The sequence below is a fragment of the Abrus precatorius genome, unplaced genomic scaffold (assembly GCF_003935025.1).
Source record: "Abrus precatorius isolate BTA unplaced genomic scaffold, Abrus_2018 Scaffold8, whole genome shotgun sequence".
Taxonomy (NCBI): domain Eukaryota; kingdom Viridiplantae; phylum Streptophyta; class Magnoliopsida; order Fabales; family Fabaceae; genus Abrus; species Abrus precatorius.
In genome coordinates, this window is record NW_020874428.1 from 32303494 (window position 1) to 32322335 (window position 18842).

The 18842-nt window shown below is 32.2% G+C and overlaps 3 protein-coding genes across 10 annotated transcripts; 2 read left to right on the forward strand and 1 right to left on the reverse strand.

Moving 5' to 3' along the window:
- Positions 1-6252: 6252 nt before the first annotated feature.
- Positions 6253-8419, reverse strand: LOC113847501 (heat stress transcription factor A-2-like). The gene is made up of 3 exons (XM_027476653.1): positions 8012-8419; positions 6700-7543; positions 6253-6608 (listed from the first exon to the last, which is right to left on the reverse strand). Exons 1-2 carry the CDS (start codon positions 8381-8383, stop codon positions 6722-6724), a joined length of 1194 nt encoding a protein of 397 aa, XP_027332454.1. The 5' UTR covers positions 8384-8419; the 3' UTR covers positions 6253-6608; positions 6700-6721.
- Positions 8420-11510: 3091 nt separating this feature from the next.
- LOC113848540 (nucleosome assembly protein 1;3-like) lies at positions 11511-14466 on the forward strand. 3 transcript variants are annotated; one of them, XM_027478126.1, is made up of 12 exons: positions 11511-11684; positions 11780-11823; positions 11905-12000; positions 12209-12301; positions 12486-12567; positions 12649-12710; positions 12806-12990; positions 13105-13282; positions 13389-13432; positions 13591-13780; positions 13911-13925; positions 14060-14466. In XM_027478126.1, the coding sequence occupies exons 1-12, from the start codon at positions 11639-11641 to the stop codon at positions 14126-14128; spliced, it is 1104 nt and encodes a 367-aa protein (XP_027333927.1). In that variant the 5' UTR covers positions 11511-11638; the 3' UTR covers positions 14129-14466. The 3 variants fall into 3 exon arrangements, with proteins under 3 accessions (XP_027333927.1, XP_027333929.1, XP_027333928.1); XM_027478128.1 differs by lacking the exon at positions 13911-13925 and having other exon boundaries at positions 11521-11684; positions 14060-14419; XM_027478127.1 differs by lacking the exon at positions 13911-13925 and having other exon boundaries at positions 11521-11684; positions 12486-12561; positions 12634-12710; positions 13591-13785; positions 14047-14419.
- A 1164-nt stretch (positions 14467-15630) lies between these two features.
- Positions 15631-18842, forward strand: LOC113848539 (nucleosome assembly protein 1;3-like). Of its 6 annotated transcripts, none has more exons than XM_027478119.1 (12): positions 15631-15830; positions 15931-15974; positions 16108-16203; positions 16444-16536; positions 16721-16802; positions 16885-16946; positions 17049-17233; positions 17339-17516; positions 17622-17665; positions 17838-18033; positions 18170-18178; positions 18368-18842. In XM_027478119.1, the coding sequence occupies exons 1-12, from the start codon at positions 15785-15787 to the stop codon at positions 18434-18436; spliced, it is 1104 nt and encodes a 367-aa protein (XP_027333920.1). In that variant the 5' UTR covers positions 15631-15784; the 3' UTR covers positions 18437-18842. The 6 variants fall into 6 exon arrangements, with proteins under 6 accessions (XP_027333920.1, XP_027333926.1, XP_027333921.1 ...); XM_027478125.1 differs by having other exon boundaries at positions 15652-15830; positions 18170-18232; positions 18368-18710; XM_027478120.1 differs by lacking the exon at positions 18170-18178 and having other exon boundaries at positions 15653-15830; positions 18368-18713.

An 18842-nucleotide genomic window follows, 5' to 3' on the forward strand; every position in this document is an offset into this window, starting at 1 on the left:
AAGAATATATCTAAAAATTATTAAGCACATAAATCAATTGAGTAAGTTATTTTAACTTAATTTATAACTGATATTTTGTATTGAGATATTAGTATTATTAATCATTTAAAATTGTTTTTAAAAGCTAAAATTAATTTTTAGTTTTTATTATGCATGTTAAATTATGTTAAAAAAATGGATATCTATGTATGGAAATCGGCACCATTCACGTGGATTGCGAGACACGTGTGCGAAGTAAAGATGGTCAAAATTCAAGATCTCTTCTTTGTTGGAACTTCAATTGGCGCCAAATTTTCACCGTATATTCGCATTCGGAATTCGCAGCAGACCAGATTAATTCAAAAATGTTAGGAAGTTTATCAGAAAATATACAGTACAATAAAATATTATAAAATTCAAGAAGGGAAGATTATTTAAATCTTTTCTAATTTTTTTTCTTTTATATTTGTAATTATTGTGCCATCTTAACACTCTTTTACATTTAAGATTAAATGTTGTCTATTTTAGTTATAAAAAATAATATATACCTTTACTGATTTTTAATAATTCTAGGTTACTTTATAAAATAAATATCAAAGAAAAATAGACACATTTATTGTTTTTAATAAAATGAAAGCATTTTACAATAATTATAAAGTTTTGTAAACATAAAAATTAAGATATATTAAAAAAATTTATCTTGTTATTTGTACAATTGATGTTAGATTTTAACACGTTATCTCATGCTTATGATTGTAAATCCTTTACTTTTATCACACATGCAGTCGATGAATGATCTTAATAATACATTCTTAAAGACATCGGTTTTTCATAATTTTAAAAATTAATTTCTGGAATTATTAATTTTTTCTGAAAATAAGTTGACAAAATTATGATTTTACACATTCAAAATTAAATTTTCAGAATTAAGATTTTACACGTTCAAAAAATTAATTTTTAATTTTGAAATTTTACACTTTCAAATATTAATTTATAGGATTAAATTTTTATATTTCTGAAGACTAATTTTCATAATTATGAACTAATTTTAAAATAAAATTTTAGAATTAAGATTCTACACACCTGAAAATTAATTTTTAAAAGTGTAAAACTTTAATTTTAAAAATATATTTTTAGAAGTGTAAGTCATAATTCAACAAATATAATTTTTTAAAAAAATAATTTCTAAAAATATGGTTATATATATATCTATATATATTACACATAATATTAACTAGTTCTACTTATAAGGTAAGTGTTTAAATTTATTAAAACGAGGTAGATCAAGCCAATATAAAAGTAAGAATTAATTTTTTAGAGTTACAGAATTTGATAATGATAATAATAATTATTATTGTAGATTGGTGGTAGTCCATGGTCATGTTTCAAAATCTTTGAGTTTAGAGAGATATATAGATTGTTGAAGTCAATGCCTCGTATTTTGAAAGGTAAAAAAGATCGTCAATATTTTCATCCGTGCACAACTTGTAACCTCAATCTCATGTTTGACTTCTTGGTTATGACATAGAAACCGTAAACATAATACCAACAACTCTTTTATTTTAGACAAAATTTTGACTTTTCATTATTTGTTTCACACTACGAAATAATTTATTATCAACATTATTGTTAAAATACTTCAATTTTAATCATTTTCTGTATGTGTCAACTTCTCTCAGTAGCCGCCCTTCCTTCATGTCCAACAATTTGTATTCATTAACCACATCTATTCAAAATAACTGACAAATATAAGGATATATATAAATGTATAATTAATATTTCGATGAATTTATAAGAGGGTAGATAATTTGTTTTCTCCTAACAAAGGTAGAACAGTCTTTTTACAATATGTATTAGGTGCATAATTTTTAATAAAAATGAATATAAAATATTTAATATTTATATTCTTTTAAGTAACTAATAATAATTAAAAAAGATAAAATCTCTTAACCATACGTGCATCGAATGAAAAGATGAAAACAAAATTAATTAGTTCTTTTTTTCTAACTAAATTCTGTACCAGACTACCGCTACCAACCCAATTTAAGTTCAAGTATTCATAGGCATCTTAGTTATGGGAAGCACTACGTGCAAAAGGTTTAAAATATCTTATCTTATTGTGAAATTAAAGGAGTGGAATGATCCATTTGTTGACATTGAAAAGTTCAAAAGATTCATGGAATGAATCAGTTTTGTATGTTTAATTGTCCAGCCAATTTCATTTCTCTCAAATCGTCTTTCTTGTTAACTACTGTGATAGCTTCACACATTTTATAGCTCAACACACAAAGATTGCCATTACATGCTTTTAAGTCTCAAGTCTCAACTATTTTATTCTCAGTCTTTTACATGTTTCATTGTTTTTTCAATCTAAATGTATTTTATATTAAGAAATAAATATATGACTTAAAATATTTCATGTCCAAATATATATATATATATATATATATATATGATATTTTTACATCGGTAGAAGTAAAAACTTTTATACCCAATCTAAGTCTTTTATTTAACTTAAATCTAACAGGATATAATTTATTACTTCACTGACTGTTAGATTTAAGTTAAATAAAAATCTCAAATTAGATATAAGAATTTTTAAGCTTATATTAGTATAAGAAGGTTATTCTTTATATATATATATATATATATATATATATATATATATAATATTCTTTTTATGGGTTAAGATCCATTGATACTGGGTATAAATTTTTGTAAACTTACACAAAATTCTATTCGTATAAATCAATAATCTAACGGTTGAAAAGTTATCTATTATTTAACCAAAACAATAAAATACAAGCGCATAGAAAGAGATAACTTTTTAACCGTTAAATTATTAATTTGTTTAATTGAAATTTAGTGTAAATCTTTTAGACTTATACTTAGTGTTAATAAATCATATTCCTATTTTTATATATCATTATTTAATTAATTATAAATTAATAAAATAAATTATAATTAATTTTAATATTATATTAATATAACATTACATATCTTTTAAATTATTTAACACAAATAAACTAATTGCACAGTTAATTTACCAAATAATTTTACTTATATAAGTTACTTATATATTTATAAAAAATTCACAACTTTTAACTAATTTCACAATTAGAACTCACAGGGCACTTGTTATTATTCTTCTAATAAAATTTAGATTAATGTAAAATATCAAATTGATTGATGATAGGTGAAACTAGTGCTAAAATTATCATTTATATATAAAAAAAAAAGTGATAAAAAAAAGTAAAAATATTAATTATAACTAGTAAAGTAATGTTTTGGTTAAAAATATTTGGACAAAACTTTGTCAAGGTACTTTTTAGAAAATGATCAATATACAAAATAAATGGTTTAATTTTTTTTCAAAAAGTAAATAAATCATAAAAAATTATATGAAAATTTGTCTTAAAAAATATTATTAGCACTTTTTCACTCAGAAAACCTAATTTAAGAAGAAGAAAAAAACATCAACTTTATGGGGAAAAAAAAACTCAGTATATTCCTAACAAAGTGTTTTATAGTAATATTTTGGTTGACCGGTTTCTGTGCTCAGCCGTCAAGGTAGTTGACCCGTCGGCAGCGAAATTGTTTTTGGTCATCCGAATCGGAGCAACTTGTCTCCCACTACACGATCCTGTCCACGCTTAATTACAACAAAAATTACGATTAGATTTTGCTATTCCATTTCCATCTACGTGTATTTTCTTTTACTCTTGTGTGCCAAGAAAACAATCTTCAAACTATGCTTAGGCCTAAAAGCCAAAATAAGATTACGTGAATGGCATGCATAATTGGAGTTGGATATGAATCCGACAGAGGAAATGGGGCCCATCACAAAAGAAAAATGAGATGGAAAGGAGGCAATAATTGCTGTTGAGTCGATTTAGTTGCTTTCAAACCCTCTACTAGGCTGGCATGCATATGTCCACTTGTACATGCAAAGGGGGCATATCATATATCAAAATGTTTGTCACAAATAATTGACAGAACAGATAGTGGATGATGGGGGGGGTGGGGGGAGAGGGGAAATAGAGAAGCAGAAGAAAAAATAATGATGATGTGATATGTGGCTAAAAGTTTTTATGAAATTTACCTTATCTTATTTTATATACTCACGTACAAATATGTTTTAATCGTTACTATATAGTGGTGGCTAAATTCTTCATGTATGGATGGATCATATACATTTATGTTTTTCTCATTACTTCCTTAAAAATGCTACCTGTTTGTTTCAAGAGAAGTTTCTTCGTTTCTTTCTGTCTATCCGTAGGTTTTAGAAGGTTACCTAATTCAAATATTAGACCAAAAAACAGCAAGAGAACAAGTCCTATAAGTATTGCAATAATCAACAATGACTGAGAATTCTAGGAAAACTTATTGCTTCAGAACACAGTGTTTGTTGGCTATTAATACAATTAGCCGCCCCAGAATCACTCGTCTAAACCTTAACTTCTAAACAGTCAGCTAAGATAATCGCATAATTGGAGGATTCATAACTACCATTTTAATGTCCATGCATGCAAGTAACATTCGCATCATGGAAGAGTCTTTTTATATTCATGTTCAATTACGTTGTTAATAAGAAACGTGAACTAAATAAATTATGACAAACCCGATTGGCCGTGAATTTTTTTTCACCTAACATTGACTTTCTGGAAGCTGCTTGGATAGATGATTTGATCTATAATTTATTTTAACCCTAATAAGATGGAAGCTGACTTGCTCCGTTTACAATGTGAAGCTGCGGAAACTGGACAAAGTAACAACATCAACATTTCAATGTCTATGTTAATGGGCCAATGGCTCTATTATGGCCCAATATACTGAACCTACTCGTGCAGCATTAGTAACTAGTAAATGGATTAACGTTGCATGTACTTGAGTTGGGTCCATGGAATCATTAATCATGTCACGAGCATGAGTCATGACTTCTCAACAATGGTTCACAAACAGATCCCCATGTTTTCATATGAATTACTTGTATTAAATTATTGTGCATAATTTATGCATTGTCCTTTTATAAAAAATAAAATCCTTTTAGAGTAGTGTGCCATTTCCCATTTATCTACAGGAGTCTTGAATGAAGTAGATTATTGGTTAGATCACACAAAAAATATAACTATAACCTACACTTTCAGGTAAATTATTCGACCTTTTCATTATCCCACAACTCACGACTAGGGCGGTGTGGCTATTTTTGATGGAGCATTGATTCAGTTGGACTAGCAGAAGTTGTTTCCTACTTCCGTAAGTTTGATGTTGGTAACTTGGGTTGGAATGGGGGCTTAATCTCTCATAATTTTGTGTGTGTTTTTTTACTAATTATTTTTCTTCAAACAAATTCTACACATCGTTTAAACCTCATTTTTCATGAAGGAGGGAGTTGGCGGCCTCCATCCAGCTTGTGTTCACTGTTTACAATGATGAATAGGAGTTCATTGTATAAGTATTTTAAGTAAAATTTACACGTCTTAAAAGAATCAGCGTGAGTCTTAATTTGTCAATGTTTTTTTTTTTCAATTAAGTATTATTCTGTAAGCAAACTTTACATATATTTTATATTTACTTTTTCTTGATAAATATTAAAAAAAACCTTATCTTAAGTCTACATTATAAAATATTAATGTTTTATTGTCTTTTTTGTGGTCTAGAGATCCGTGTCTTTTTGAATAGCAAAACTTTTGTGTCACTCTTGGGTGCATATTAACACCCGGCAATCAAGTTCTACCTAAAGAGAGTACACGTGGCGAGTCTCAGATCGCACAATGCACTAACCCAAAAAAAAAAAAACAAAAGCATACTGCAAGGTGTGAACTTACTTGCGAAAATGCAACTGCATTTATCTATCTAATAGTGGTATTATATTATATGAAAAATTGTTTACATGGGTCCTTAAAAAATATTAATTAAGAAATCAAAACGAAGAAAGTCCCATCGAGTGTTTGGTTCGTTGTAGTACGATTATGACGCTGGTTTCTGATATAGCTCATTACCTAACACATGGCATGCTAGTGCTCCTAACTCGGGACCTTTATAGTTAATGACTAAAGCTCTTAGTTTCAGTATGTCAGTGTATTAGTGATTATTTTGTTTAGTAAACCAGGCTAATTAAATTTTATACCATATTTCTGTTACTGAAAAATTTTCTCTCTTAAATATAAACACCATTTACTATTCGTTAATATTTGTGAAAATGTTATTTTAAATTGAAGAGACAAGAAAGAGACCTTCCAAAGAAAAAGTGACTTGACACCACCACAAAGACCACGGGAAGCTTTGAACTATGAAGTATTTTCCACACTACAAATTTACAACTGTCATAGTAATTACTACATCACAAGAGGCACAGCCATAACCATAACCATGCCGACATAGGACTTCGTACAAGCAGAGGAAACCAAAATTTAAGATCAAACACAAGAGGGCTAGACTAGACAGCATATCAACAATTTGGACCCGGCTGAACAGAAATTTGAAAAAATCTCGCTTGATCACGTAAAAACTGGTGCGAGCATCCGGGTCTTGTATTTTTTAAGGTGGGGGTAATTGAAGAGTCTTGTAATATTTAGCTCTTCATCTTGTGTTGCAGCAGAAAATATACACAAACACGCTCTTCCAACCTGCAAATGTACCGTTCACACAATGTCAAGATGCAACAATAAAGGGCAAATTATTCAAAACTAAAGACTTATGAAATTAGAGTAACATTACCATTACAAGCCACTAATGAGATTCAACTAGTTTGCCCCACTAGTCCACTAGCAGATCCAACCCAATCTGTTGGCTTAGTAATCAAATCCTCTAACTCAAGATAGATATTGGAGTCATTCACATCTAGTTCTTCATCAACAACAGAATTTTCCCCCATTAGTTTTTCTGACATGACATGATAGGCAGAAACAGAAGGTACATCTTGTACACTTGATCTAGAACCATAGGCCCTTAATCCTTGCATTGAGCTGCGTAATCCATCTTCCATAGGAGAGGGAGTTGGGGGCTCCATCATGCTCGTGTTCGCAGTTTCAGCCACAAGTCCATTGAGCTCGGATTGCAATGTAGCGAATTGTTTATGACTTTGGTGTCTATAATCAACATCAGGGTCAGTCTCCATGGCCTTTGGGAAGGTTACATGACACGGGGTTCCAAGCAATCTTGGTCTCTTAACCATGTCAGCACCATCAAGCTCTCTTTTCCGTTTAATCTTTTGGATTAACTGTTCAAGAAACTGTGGCCTTCTAGCCATTCTTGTGAGGAAAAATATCATCTGATACTGCTTTGACTCAGCACACCGAATTCGCTCCTGAACATTTGTGAGTTGAACGTGCGAATTCTCCTGCTGCTGCCTAAGCTTGAGAATTTCCACTTTCAAAATGTTCTGATCCTTCTTCAGTTTCTCCACTTCAGCCTCCAAGCCTGGCTTCATCACAGTGAGTGATCCCTGATGTAGTTTGTTATACTTACTCCTCCTCCTTATGCTCTTCAGCAAATGCTTCTTCCCTCCCTGGAATCCTTCATTTGCAAACTCCCAACGGTCCGAATCAACCTTCCTAAAGCCCTGTGCCCAAGGAAAAAGAACAAGTTAATTTGGAATTACAAGTAGTTCAATTGCATCACAGTACTGATATATACATATAGAAACACGTTTGGTTGAGATATTAAAAACAATTTAGACGATGAATCCAATCCCTTCTCACAGGAACTAGATTAAAAATAAAATTACATTATTTAATGTTACAAGTAATTCAACAAATCAATTCCTGAAGTTATGAAATCACGAGAACATCATTCTAATCCTGGAATTAACAACTAACACTTATTTTAATCCCTTATATTACATTTTAATTCTCAAAAAATACAAAAAATTGACAATTGATAACTAAAAAGACAAACTTGAAAGCGTAATCAGTTTATTTTAAAAAGTCTTAAGAGACCGAGACACAACACAAGATTAAAGATACATAAATTTGAGAAATTAAACCTTGAGGAAGGAAATAGTTAAAAAGATTTGGGAAATTTTACTGACGTAGGTGTTGAGCTGGCGAACGAAGCTGGAGAAATTGCTGTGCTTGAAGTACTTGGGGAGAAGGGTTTTGGAGAATTCGTGAGAGTCCCAAACGACGAAACTATCGCGAGTTTTGCTCCACGACACAATGGGGTCGGTATGAGGGTCCTCGACCATTTCAAAGGTCTTCTTGAGAAAGGGTGGTGGACCCACTTCGTTTAACCCTTCCATGGGTTTTGGCAACTTGATCGATGACGAAGAGGAGGAGGCGTTAACGACGCTGTCATCAACTTCTTCTTTGACGTGAGCCGTTACTTCTTCCGTGAGCTCGGAATTGGAACGAGCGTTGTCATCGAGTAACTCTGCTTTGACTCTTAATACTTCTTCTCCCATTCCTTAATTCCACCGTTCTTTCTTATTTTTCCTGTGTCAGTGTTGAAGAGAAGTGAGAAAGTGGTTTCACACAGTTTCCTCTGTTTCCATTTATAGACGATAAAAATAATTTAAAATTCTGTTTTTCCAAAAAAAAAAAAAAAGGGTGACAGTGTGACACAGAAGAGGGGAATAGCGTATCTTTGTAGCTGTCTGTCTATTTTAGGAAACTCAGTCCGACAGCCACGTTTTGATGCCTCTTATTTTGTTGCCACCTGTCTGCAGATAGTCAAATCTTTTTTCCAGACATCAAATCGCCTTATCCTTTTACGTCTCCTTTCCTGTTTCTTCAATGGAAATGCAATGCATCAACCAAAAGATTTAATATTAAGAAAGAAAATGTTAGAGTTTTTTTATTCTATTTTAAATATTTATTGTATGATTTTTTTTAATTACATGTCTTTTTTAATAGACCCCATTAATCTATCTTTATCTGTTGGTCATATGAGGTACCGAATTGGTCAGATGGACTAATGATACATGCAGCATCCACATGGCACGTGTCCAAAAGACCGAAGTAAACGGAGTGGCTTTGTCCTCACTCCTCAGCTGTAACATCAGCCTGAAGCATACTGCAAACATAGTACATACAGTATTCAAGACCGCAGGCAAAGCCTTTTTATTGCTGTTTTTTCTTTTTCTAATTATTTTCTGTATTCTTTTATTAATTGGATTTTATTTTTAAAAATGCTAACGTTAATCTTTTGATTTTATTTTAAATTATTGTAAATATTTAAATAAATTTTATTCCTTTTAAATGTATAAAATTAAGCCTAAATATTGTTGTAAAGAAAAAAAATAAATATTAATCTTTAATAATAAATGACTTAATATCATTTAAGCAAGTTTTTAGATTTGAATTATTATTTATGTAAAAATTTTCAGTAACATAGTTATATTTTATATTTAAGTGTCTAAATAAATTTAAATTAAATCGAATAAAAAAAAACGGTAGAGAGGTGCAAAGTGCAGACCGATAAAATTGTTGCTGAAAATTTAACGGTTACGGTCCATGCGGTTATGTAGTCATTGTTGTCGGTGACCATCTGCATGCATGACAAGTGTCACAACCGTTTCTGCCTGTTTTGATATCGTAACAGCTTTATCGAGTTTGTCAAATATTCTTGCTATTAACATTAACATGTTACATGTCACATTGAACGGACATGAAAAAAAATATCAATCAATATTTTTTTTTATAAAAAAAACTGGAAATGAGTATATAAACTTTTTTATTTTAGTTTTAAAAAAGTTTAGAATCAATGTAAGAAATGCATATTTTAATTAATTTTCTATTTTATTTATTAAATTTAAATGTTAACTAAAGAAATTATCATTTTTTTCATTTATATAACTAACTAAAATTATTAAATTTATTTTGATGTCAAAAATAAAGTGTGTAAGAAATAATTAGCTTGTTTCAGAAGTAAAATTTGAAATTTATTTTATGAACTTGAATAAATCGACAACAGAGAGTTAACCTTGGTGTTAAGAGAGGGTTTGACACCGCCTATAAAAAGGATAAGAAGAACGCACCTCAAAACTGTGACTACGGGAATAGGAGAAAAAGCTCCGTGCCGATCGCACTGAAAAGATGAAGGGCCAAAAACCAAAGGAGTGAAAGAACGAAACGGTGGTTGCGGGCACATGCAACGACGTAAGAGCAATGTCGTTTCACGGGATGAGGATAGGGTTCATACCTAACAATGCTGCCATAATAATTGTGGGCATGGCTTGATTAGCGATTAACGTGGCACACGCACGAGTTTTAAGTCCTGACTTTTTGGCATCAAGACACAACATGAAAACGTGGCTCAAAATTAGCCTCTTATTATTTGCCGCAGGATCTATCACTGTAACGAATTTGTAAAATAGAATAAAATTGATATAATGAAGTTGTCACTTGTGACCCAAAATAGGTGTTACTAATGATTGAGCTAGAGTAGATATGGGTCCATGCGTGCGTCCACTTTTTATTCTTTAGGTTCCACTAACTGAGGTGCATTACCAATCGGTCACAAGATAAATTTTTGAAGCTTTTCTGAAATTCTAGTGCCCATATCTTCTTGTCTGTAATTAATTTGTTCAGCATGAATATGGTGTGAAATAGCTATATCATGTAAGGCACGAGGGCCCTGGGTCTTAATTTTCAGGTTCGATTCGATTTGTGACGTTGAAAGATTGATGTGCCAAATGTCTGAATCCTCTTCACATGGACGACCCAACTAGCACGATTCGTGCTTTTGGTTGAGAATACGAAGATCGGAGCACAAAAATTGAAGTCTTGTTTATATGATCAGATCTCACAGCATAAAAATAGCGAAGCATTATTAGCTCTCAATTTGAAATTAATTACCCTATTACATTTCAAATTACTATAATACATCACTGATCCCCACTGAATGCGATATAATTAGGTGGATAGGAGTGTTTGAATTCCAAATTTCACTGATCAATAAAGAGAGTAATCATAACCAGTCATTCCGAGGGGAAACGTATAACAAACGATACAATCTCTGTAGGAACCACGGGTGAGGTAGCAATGGCTGATGATTAGTGTTTCCATTTTCCAATACATATGTTAAAATTAGAGAGTCAAATAATTGTTAACTGGTAATTACATGACAATTGTGCAATATAAAAATAAAAATACGTGAGAGATCCAATATTTAGATCATTGACAGTTGAATTAGAGAAATAACAAATACAATCTCAAGTTAAATGCATCCTTTGAAACAAAATATTATTAATTTGTCTTGAAAAACTAATTAATAGCATACATTGATTCACGGAATATTTTTGGTCGTTCTTGATTAATGTTTTTTTTTTTTTGTGCTGATTCGTGGATTGAATCAACATTTGTTCCCAAAAAACTATTATTCATGGACGGGCCTGGTATCGTTTTGGTCCAAAAGCAAAACATCTTGATTATGTTTTGTAGAAGAAGGGGTTTTTGAAGCAGGCTAAGTTTGCTGGGCCCCCATAAAGTATTTAATGGACAAGTATTGGTCAAAACAAAATAGGAATAGGAATAGGAAAAGAAGCCCTAGCCAATAAAGAGGAGAAATCCATGGGGGTTTGAAAAAAGCGGAAAAGAGGATTGGAGGGTAGCCACGTTTAGCATTAGCAGCAAAAAAACCCAAACCCTCTTTTCTCTTTTTATTCTTCTTCTTCTCCCCTTAGGGTTTTAGCTTCTTTTCTCTTTACGCCTCTACAATGAGCAACGACAAGGATGCCTTTAGTGTTGCTGATCTCACTTCTGGTATTCCACTCTTTTTCTATATTCTGTTGTTTATATTTGATATTTTTTTGTTTCACACGTTTTTAATTTTTGTTTGTTTTGATTCATTGCTGAAGTTCTCAACGAGGAGAATAGGGCAGACCTTGTCAATGATCTTAAGGTTGGTATGAACTTGAGATTGAGATTTTTCTGTTCATATAATTTATTTATTTATTTTTATTTAATATTGAATTGTGCGCAGAACAAGATACAGAATTTGGCTGGACAGCACTCCGATATTCTAGAGTCCCTGTCACCTAATGTCAGAAAGCGTGTTGAGGTTCTTAGAGAGATCCAAGTATGACTTGCATCTGTAACCTATGTTGTTTGGATTTCTTCTTCATGTTTTTAGATGTGAAATCAAGTTTCATGCTTGGGTTAGTAGATGTGAAGTGTTGTTTTAAAGCATCGCTTGCTAGTTTTATGTGTTATTGGTAGCATTTATGTATTGGGGCTTCCATCATATTGCGGTTGTTTTCTAAGATTTTTCACCCCTGATCTGACAGGGTCAACATGATGAATTAGAGGCGAAGTTTTTTGAGGAGAGAGCAGCTCTCGAGGCCAAATACCAAAAGTTGTATCTACCTCTCTACACTAAGGTGAATCTAGCGAGTTGTATTTTATGATATAAGCTGTACCTGGATGTGTAGCATAATACAGTTTCATATTCAGCTACTTAAACCATGCAGTTTTCTTTGAATGAATTTTGTAGTTTAAAAATCGTGATTGGGAATTCTATGGGAATAATAAATAAAATCTTGACCTTGTTATGATTGAATGCAGCGCTTTGAAATAGTAAATGGTCTTACGGAAGTTGAAAGAGGGGCAGCAAATGAAACAACACCTGATAATGAGGAGGATAATGGTAATTATTGCAAACGCACGTCTTTTGTCTTTCAAATTCAATAATTTTTCAATTCTTCAATACAACAATGTGCTTGTGTAGAGAAAGGAGTGCCTGCATTTTGGCTTAATGCAATGAAAAATAATGAAGTATTAGCTGAAGAGGTTAGTCTGCTGGGTTCAACAATTGAATTTTATAAAACACTTTTTGCAACAATTATCTTGTTTAGTAATTTCCTTGTTAATTATGAAAAAAATAGATTTCTGAGCGAGATGAAGGTGCTCTCAAGTTTCTCAAGGATATAAAGTGGAGCAGGATAGATAACCCTAAAGGATTCAAACTTGACTTTTTCTTTGATACCAATCCATATTTTACCAACTCTGTCTTGACGAAAACATATCATATGATTGATGAAGATGAACCAATATTGGAGAAAGCAATTGGGTAAGCTTTTATTTATTTATTTATGCTGCTACCTCACTCTTGCTAGTTTACAATCATGCCAAAATGAGTTGGCTTATTCTTGATTAAAATCTTATTGCTTCTTTTTTCTTTTAGGACTGAAATTCAGTGGCACCCTGGAAAATGCCTGACACAGAAGCTTCTTAAGAAAAAGCCTAAGAAGGGTTCAAAGAATGCTAAACCAATTACCAAAACCGAAAACTGTGAAAGTTTCTTCAACTTCTTTAACCCACCGCAAGTTCCTGATGATGATGAAGACATTGATGAAGATACGGTATTGATGTCCTTATAGATAAACACAAAAGTAGAAATAAAAATAAGTAAATTTGAATTTTCATGCTTTATCTATACACATGATTTTTTTTTTATTCTTTTAACAGGCTGAGGAACTTCAGAATCAGATGGAACAAGACTATGACATTGGGTGAGCTTAATTTTCTTTTACTTGTGTTAGCCATGGCATGTATTTCAAATTTCGTACTCAGCTGTAATTGTTGATTTTTGTTTCCCTACCTATTAGGTTTGGTATTTTGTTATCTTGACTTTTATATCTATTTTTGATGAGTTGCCATACTTGCTTAGATCAACAATAAGAGACAAGATTATTCCCCATGCTGTGTCATGGTTTACTGGTGAGGCCATTCAGGGGGAGGAGTTTGGAGATCTGGAGGATGATGAGGATATTGAAGAGGATGATGATGAAGAGGAGGATGACGACGAAGATGATGAGGACGATGATGAAGATGAGGAAGAAAGCAAGACTAAAAAGAAGGTATAATTTTTAATTGCTTCAAAGTTCTCATACCCTGGTTTGTCTTCTATTTGATGGTTGAATCTTAATGAAAATTTTCTCTTTTGGGGGACCTCTCCATGGCATTAATTTATTTGGAATACTGCTGCAGTCATCAACACATAAGGTATGATATTTTGATTTTGTGATCTAAGGGAGGTGGCATGGGTTATTGAAACATACACACAGGATCGTACTCTTGATATAATTTTTATTTTTTATTTACATGTCTGAATTTTTGTGATGACTGTAAATCTTCAGAAGGGTGGAAGAGCACAGTTTGGTGATGGCCAACAGGGTGAGCGACCTCCAGAGTGCAAGCAGCAGTAGAAATGTATTTCTGCAGTGGGTTATTTATGCAGTTGTTGGTGTTCGAGAATATCTGGTGTAAAAGTGGGTTTCATGTGGTTTTTAATGTTACTTAATTCATTTTCCTCAGGAAATCTTTAGTCTGAATTTGTTGAGAGCCCCCTTCTCCTATTTTGCACCCGTTTGGAGAGAATTTGGTTAGTTAGGATAATGTGATTTATTATTGCTAGAATTTGGACGCCCGACTGTTATAGTTGAAATATATAGTCTGTGCTTCAGCAGTTAGTAATTTTTGCTTTTAACTTTATCATATCTCGGTCAACTGTTTTAATTATATAAATATATTTTTGAGTTGCACTTTTGTATGTGGGAGGTATATTTATAACCTTCATCTACAGTATTGTTCATTATCATCCAATCCACTTTGACCCACTTAATTTGGGGATCCACTCATCACACTCGGATATTCTAAGCTATACATTTAAGAAACAAGTTCATTTAAGGCTTGTATCAGTTACCAGATTAAATAAATAAATAAAAAGCTATGGAAGCAATGAACAAACCATTAGTTGCAGACTCTTATCCATCATACATTTCCAATATTAGTTTCTCTATATCAGCTGCTTTAACTGCCATTTTGTTGTCAGGGTGACTGTGACTGTGATAACGATAGAATTAATTTCGGTGAAAGGAGTATTTTATCGCAGCCGAGAAACATGCTGTGTTTCATACATAAGATACATCGTTATCATTAATTTTCAATTCAAATATGTACGTTTCATCACGATGATGGAAAACTGATCATGCATGTTAAATTAACATAATAACAATTCCATTTCAAACGTAATTTGTAGATTATTGAAAAATAAAAATTGGGAATTAGATTTCTGAAAATTGATAAATTTGGAACTTTTATCTGTGACGATGTACAACTAATTTTATTAAGTGAATTCACCTACGACTTAATTTACAATAGTAGTTTTTTAATAGTTGTGTTACTTTGATAAATTGGATCAGAAACTGGACAAAAGGAAAAAATTAGAGAGTTTAAAAACACATTCACATTACTAAAATAAGAAGTATGTGAATTTATTCACTGTTGCTTTTGAAAATTAAAATATAGATGTCTTTGATAAAGTAAGCATACAAAATTATGAATGAAAAAAAAATTATGCAAATGAATAGAGTTAGAAAATATAGCTTTACTATTACAACACACAAAAATTTGCCGATGATGATGAAAACTAATTATGCATGTTAAACATAACATTAATAACAATTCCATTTCCATACAACTAGCAATTTATGGAATATAGAAAAATAAAATTGTATTCGATTATGACAGTGGTAGACAACAAAGACAACCGAAGTCCCCACGATAAATAAATCCTTGTTTTTATTTTTGGTCCAGAAACAAGACATTGTTTGGGTTTTGTGATGATGGGCTTTTTGAAGCGAACTAAGTTTGTTGGGCCCCCACATAGCAATTGATAGAGAAGAAGCCCTAGGGAAATAAATAGAGGAGGAGTCCAGGTTTGAAAAAGGAGGAAGAGGAAGAGGATTGCAGGGTGGCTACGTTTTAGCAACAAAACCAAACCCTCTTAACTCTTTTTCTTCTTCTTCTTCTTCTTCTTCTTCTCTTAGGGTTTTAGCTTATTTTCTCTTTACGTTTCTGCAATGAGCAACGACAAGGATACCTTTAGTGTCGCTGATCTCACTTCAGGTATTCCTTTTTTTTTTTTTTTCCTAAGTTCTATTGTTCATAACTGATTTTTTTGGTTCACACGTTTTTAATTTTTATTTATTTTGATTCCTTGCTGAAGCTCTCAACGACGAGAATAGAGCTGACCTTGTCAATGCTCTTAAGGTTTGTTTGTATTTTTTTTTTGCTGTATTTTTATCTATGGACTTCAGATTAAGATTTAAATTTCTCAATTTTGTGTGTTAATTTGGCCATTTGCATTGTTTGTTTATAATTTATAATTTTGAATTGTGAGCAGAACAAGATACAAAATCTTGCTGGACAGCACTCCGATATTCTAGAATCCCTGTCACCTAATGTCAGAAAGCGTGTTGAGGTTCTTAGGGAGATCCAGGTATAAGTTGCAGCTGTTACCTTTGTTGTTTGGGTTTCTTTTCTATGTTTGTTAGATACAAGTTCAAGATGTCTTAACTTGGTCGGGGTTAGTAGATGTGAAGTGTAGTAAAGCCTTGCATGTAAATTGTAGATGTTTATTGATGGCATGACATATGCATCAAGATAGCGATGTCATGATGTTGGGGATTCCTTGGTTGTGTGGCTGGTTTCTAAGTTATTTGTTTTTCTGATCTTACAGGGTCAACATGATGAATTAGAAGCAAAGTTTTTTGAGGAGAGAGCAGCTCTTGAGGCCAAATACCAAAAATTGTATCAACCTCTCTACACAAAGGTCAGCCTAGCTAGTTGTATTTTATTTTATAAGCTGTACCTGGATCTGTGTAGCATACAGTTTAATATTCTGCTACTAAAACCATACAGTTTTGTATGAATAATTTTGTAATTTAAAGATGTGAACTTTATGGGGACAATAGATGTGATGATTAATATCTCTACCTTATTGTGATTTAATGCAGCGCTATGACATAGTAAATGGTCTTACAGAAGTTGAAGGAGGGGCAGCTAATGAAACAACACCAGATACTGAGGAAGATTGTGGTAATGATTACAAACACATACCTTTTGTCTTTCAGTAATGTTTTGTTTCCTTAATAGTTAATACAATAATGTGCTTGTGTAGAGAAAGGAGTGCCTGCATTTTGGCTCAATGCAATGAAAAATAACGACGTGTTAGCTGAAGAGGTTAGTCTGGTCTCTGATTGTTAAACAGTTAACTGTTATAATACACTTTTGGCACCCAAGTCTCTTGTTTGGTAATCTGCTCATTGATTGTGAAAAAAATAGATTTCTGAGCGAGATGAAGGTGCTCTCAAGTTTCTCAAGGATATAAAGTGGAGCAGAATAGATAACCCTAAAGGCTTCAAGCTTGAGTTTTTCTTTGATACCAATCCTTATTTTACCAATTCTGTCTTGACAAAAACATATCATATGATTGATGAGGATGAACCAATATTGGAGAAAGCAATTGGGTAAGCTTTAATTTTTATTTACTGTTACTTAAATGTTGCTGGTTTGCAATCATGTTAAAGTGGGTTGTCTTCTTCTTGAATAACTTTTTTTTATTTTTCTTTTAGGACCGAGATTCAATGGCACCCAGGAAAATGCCTGACACAGAAGCTTCTTAAGAAAAAGCCTAAGAAGGGTTCAAAGAATGCTAAACCAATTACCAAAACAGAAAACTGTGAAAGTTTCTTCAACTTCTTTAACCCACCTCAAGTTCCTGATGATGACGAAGACATTGATGAAGACATGGTATTGATTCAAAAACTAGAAATAAAAATAATTAAGTATGAATTTTATTGCTACTGCTTAAGAAAGGAGTTCATTTTGCTATAACCAATTCATATTTTTAAACAGGCTGAGGAACTTCAGAATCAGATGGAACAAGACTACGACATTGGGTGAGCTTAATTTTCTCTTGTGTTAGCTTATGGCATGAATTTTGAGTTTCCAAAATGTTACTTGTTTCCTGCTTAAGTGTAATTGTTGACTTTTGTTTCCCTACATATTAGTTCTGGTATTTTGTAATCTTATTGTTATATCTATTCTTGATGAGTTGCCATACTTGTTTAGGTCAACAATAAGAGACAAGATTATTCCCCATGCTGTCTCTTGGTTTACTGGGGAGGCTATTCAGGGAGAGGAGTTTGGAGGTCTGGAGGATGATGAGGATGATGAAGATATTGAAGAGGATGATGATGAAGAGGAGGATGACGAAGATGATGATGATGATGACGAAGAGGAGGAAGTAAACAAGACTAAAAAGAAGGTATTATTGTTAATTTCTTCAAAGTGCTCATACCTGGGTTTGTTTTATTTTGAGGTTTGAATCTTAATGAATCGTTTGTATTTTTTTTCCCGGTGATCTCTTCTTTGGCATCAATCAATGTGTAATATTTATGCAGTCCCATAAGGTATGATATTTTGATTTTGTGATCTAAGTGATGTGTCGTGTTATTGAAACAGACGTACAGGATCTTACTCTTGATATTTTTTAATATATATATTTTTATTTATGTTGATGGAGTTGTTTATCGTCATTTTTTTTCTGGCTGGCCTTGAAATTTACTTGTCTGTTTTTAATTTTGACTGTAAATCTTCAGAAGGGTGGAAAACCACAACTTGGTGATGGCCAGCAGGGGGAGCGACCTCCAGAGTGCAAGCAGCAGTAGAAATTTATTTATGCAGAGGGTTATTTATGGAGTTGAGTGTTATTGGTGTTCGAGAATGTCTGATGTAAAAGTGGGTTTCATGTGGTTTTAAATGTTGCTTAATTCATTTTCCTCCTGAAATCTTGATAGTCTGAATTTGTTGAGAGTCCCCTTCTCCTATTTTGCTCGCGTTTGGAGAGAATGTGGTTATATAGTAGGATGCTGTGATTTATTATTGCTGAAATTTGTACGTCCGTCTGGTATACTTGATGAAATATATAGTTTGTGCTTCATCACTAGTAATTCTTTCTGTTGATAATTTTTCGATCAACATATTTTTAAATGTTGAACTTCAAGTATTTAAACTGAAGTCTAAGATGTTTGTAGTTTCCACTGTTAATGCTTAAAGTAGTGACGTATTTCGCGC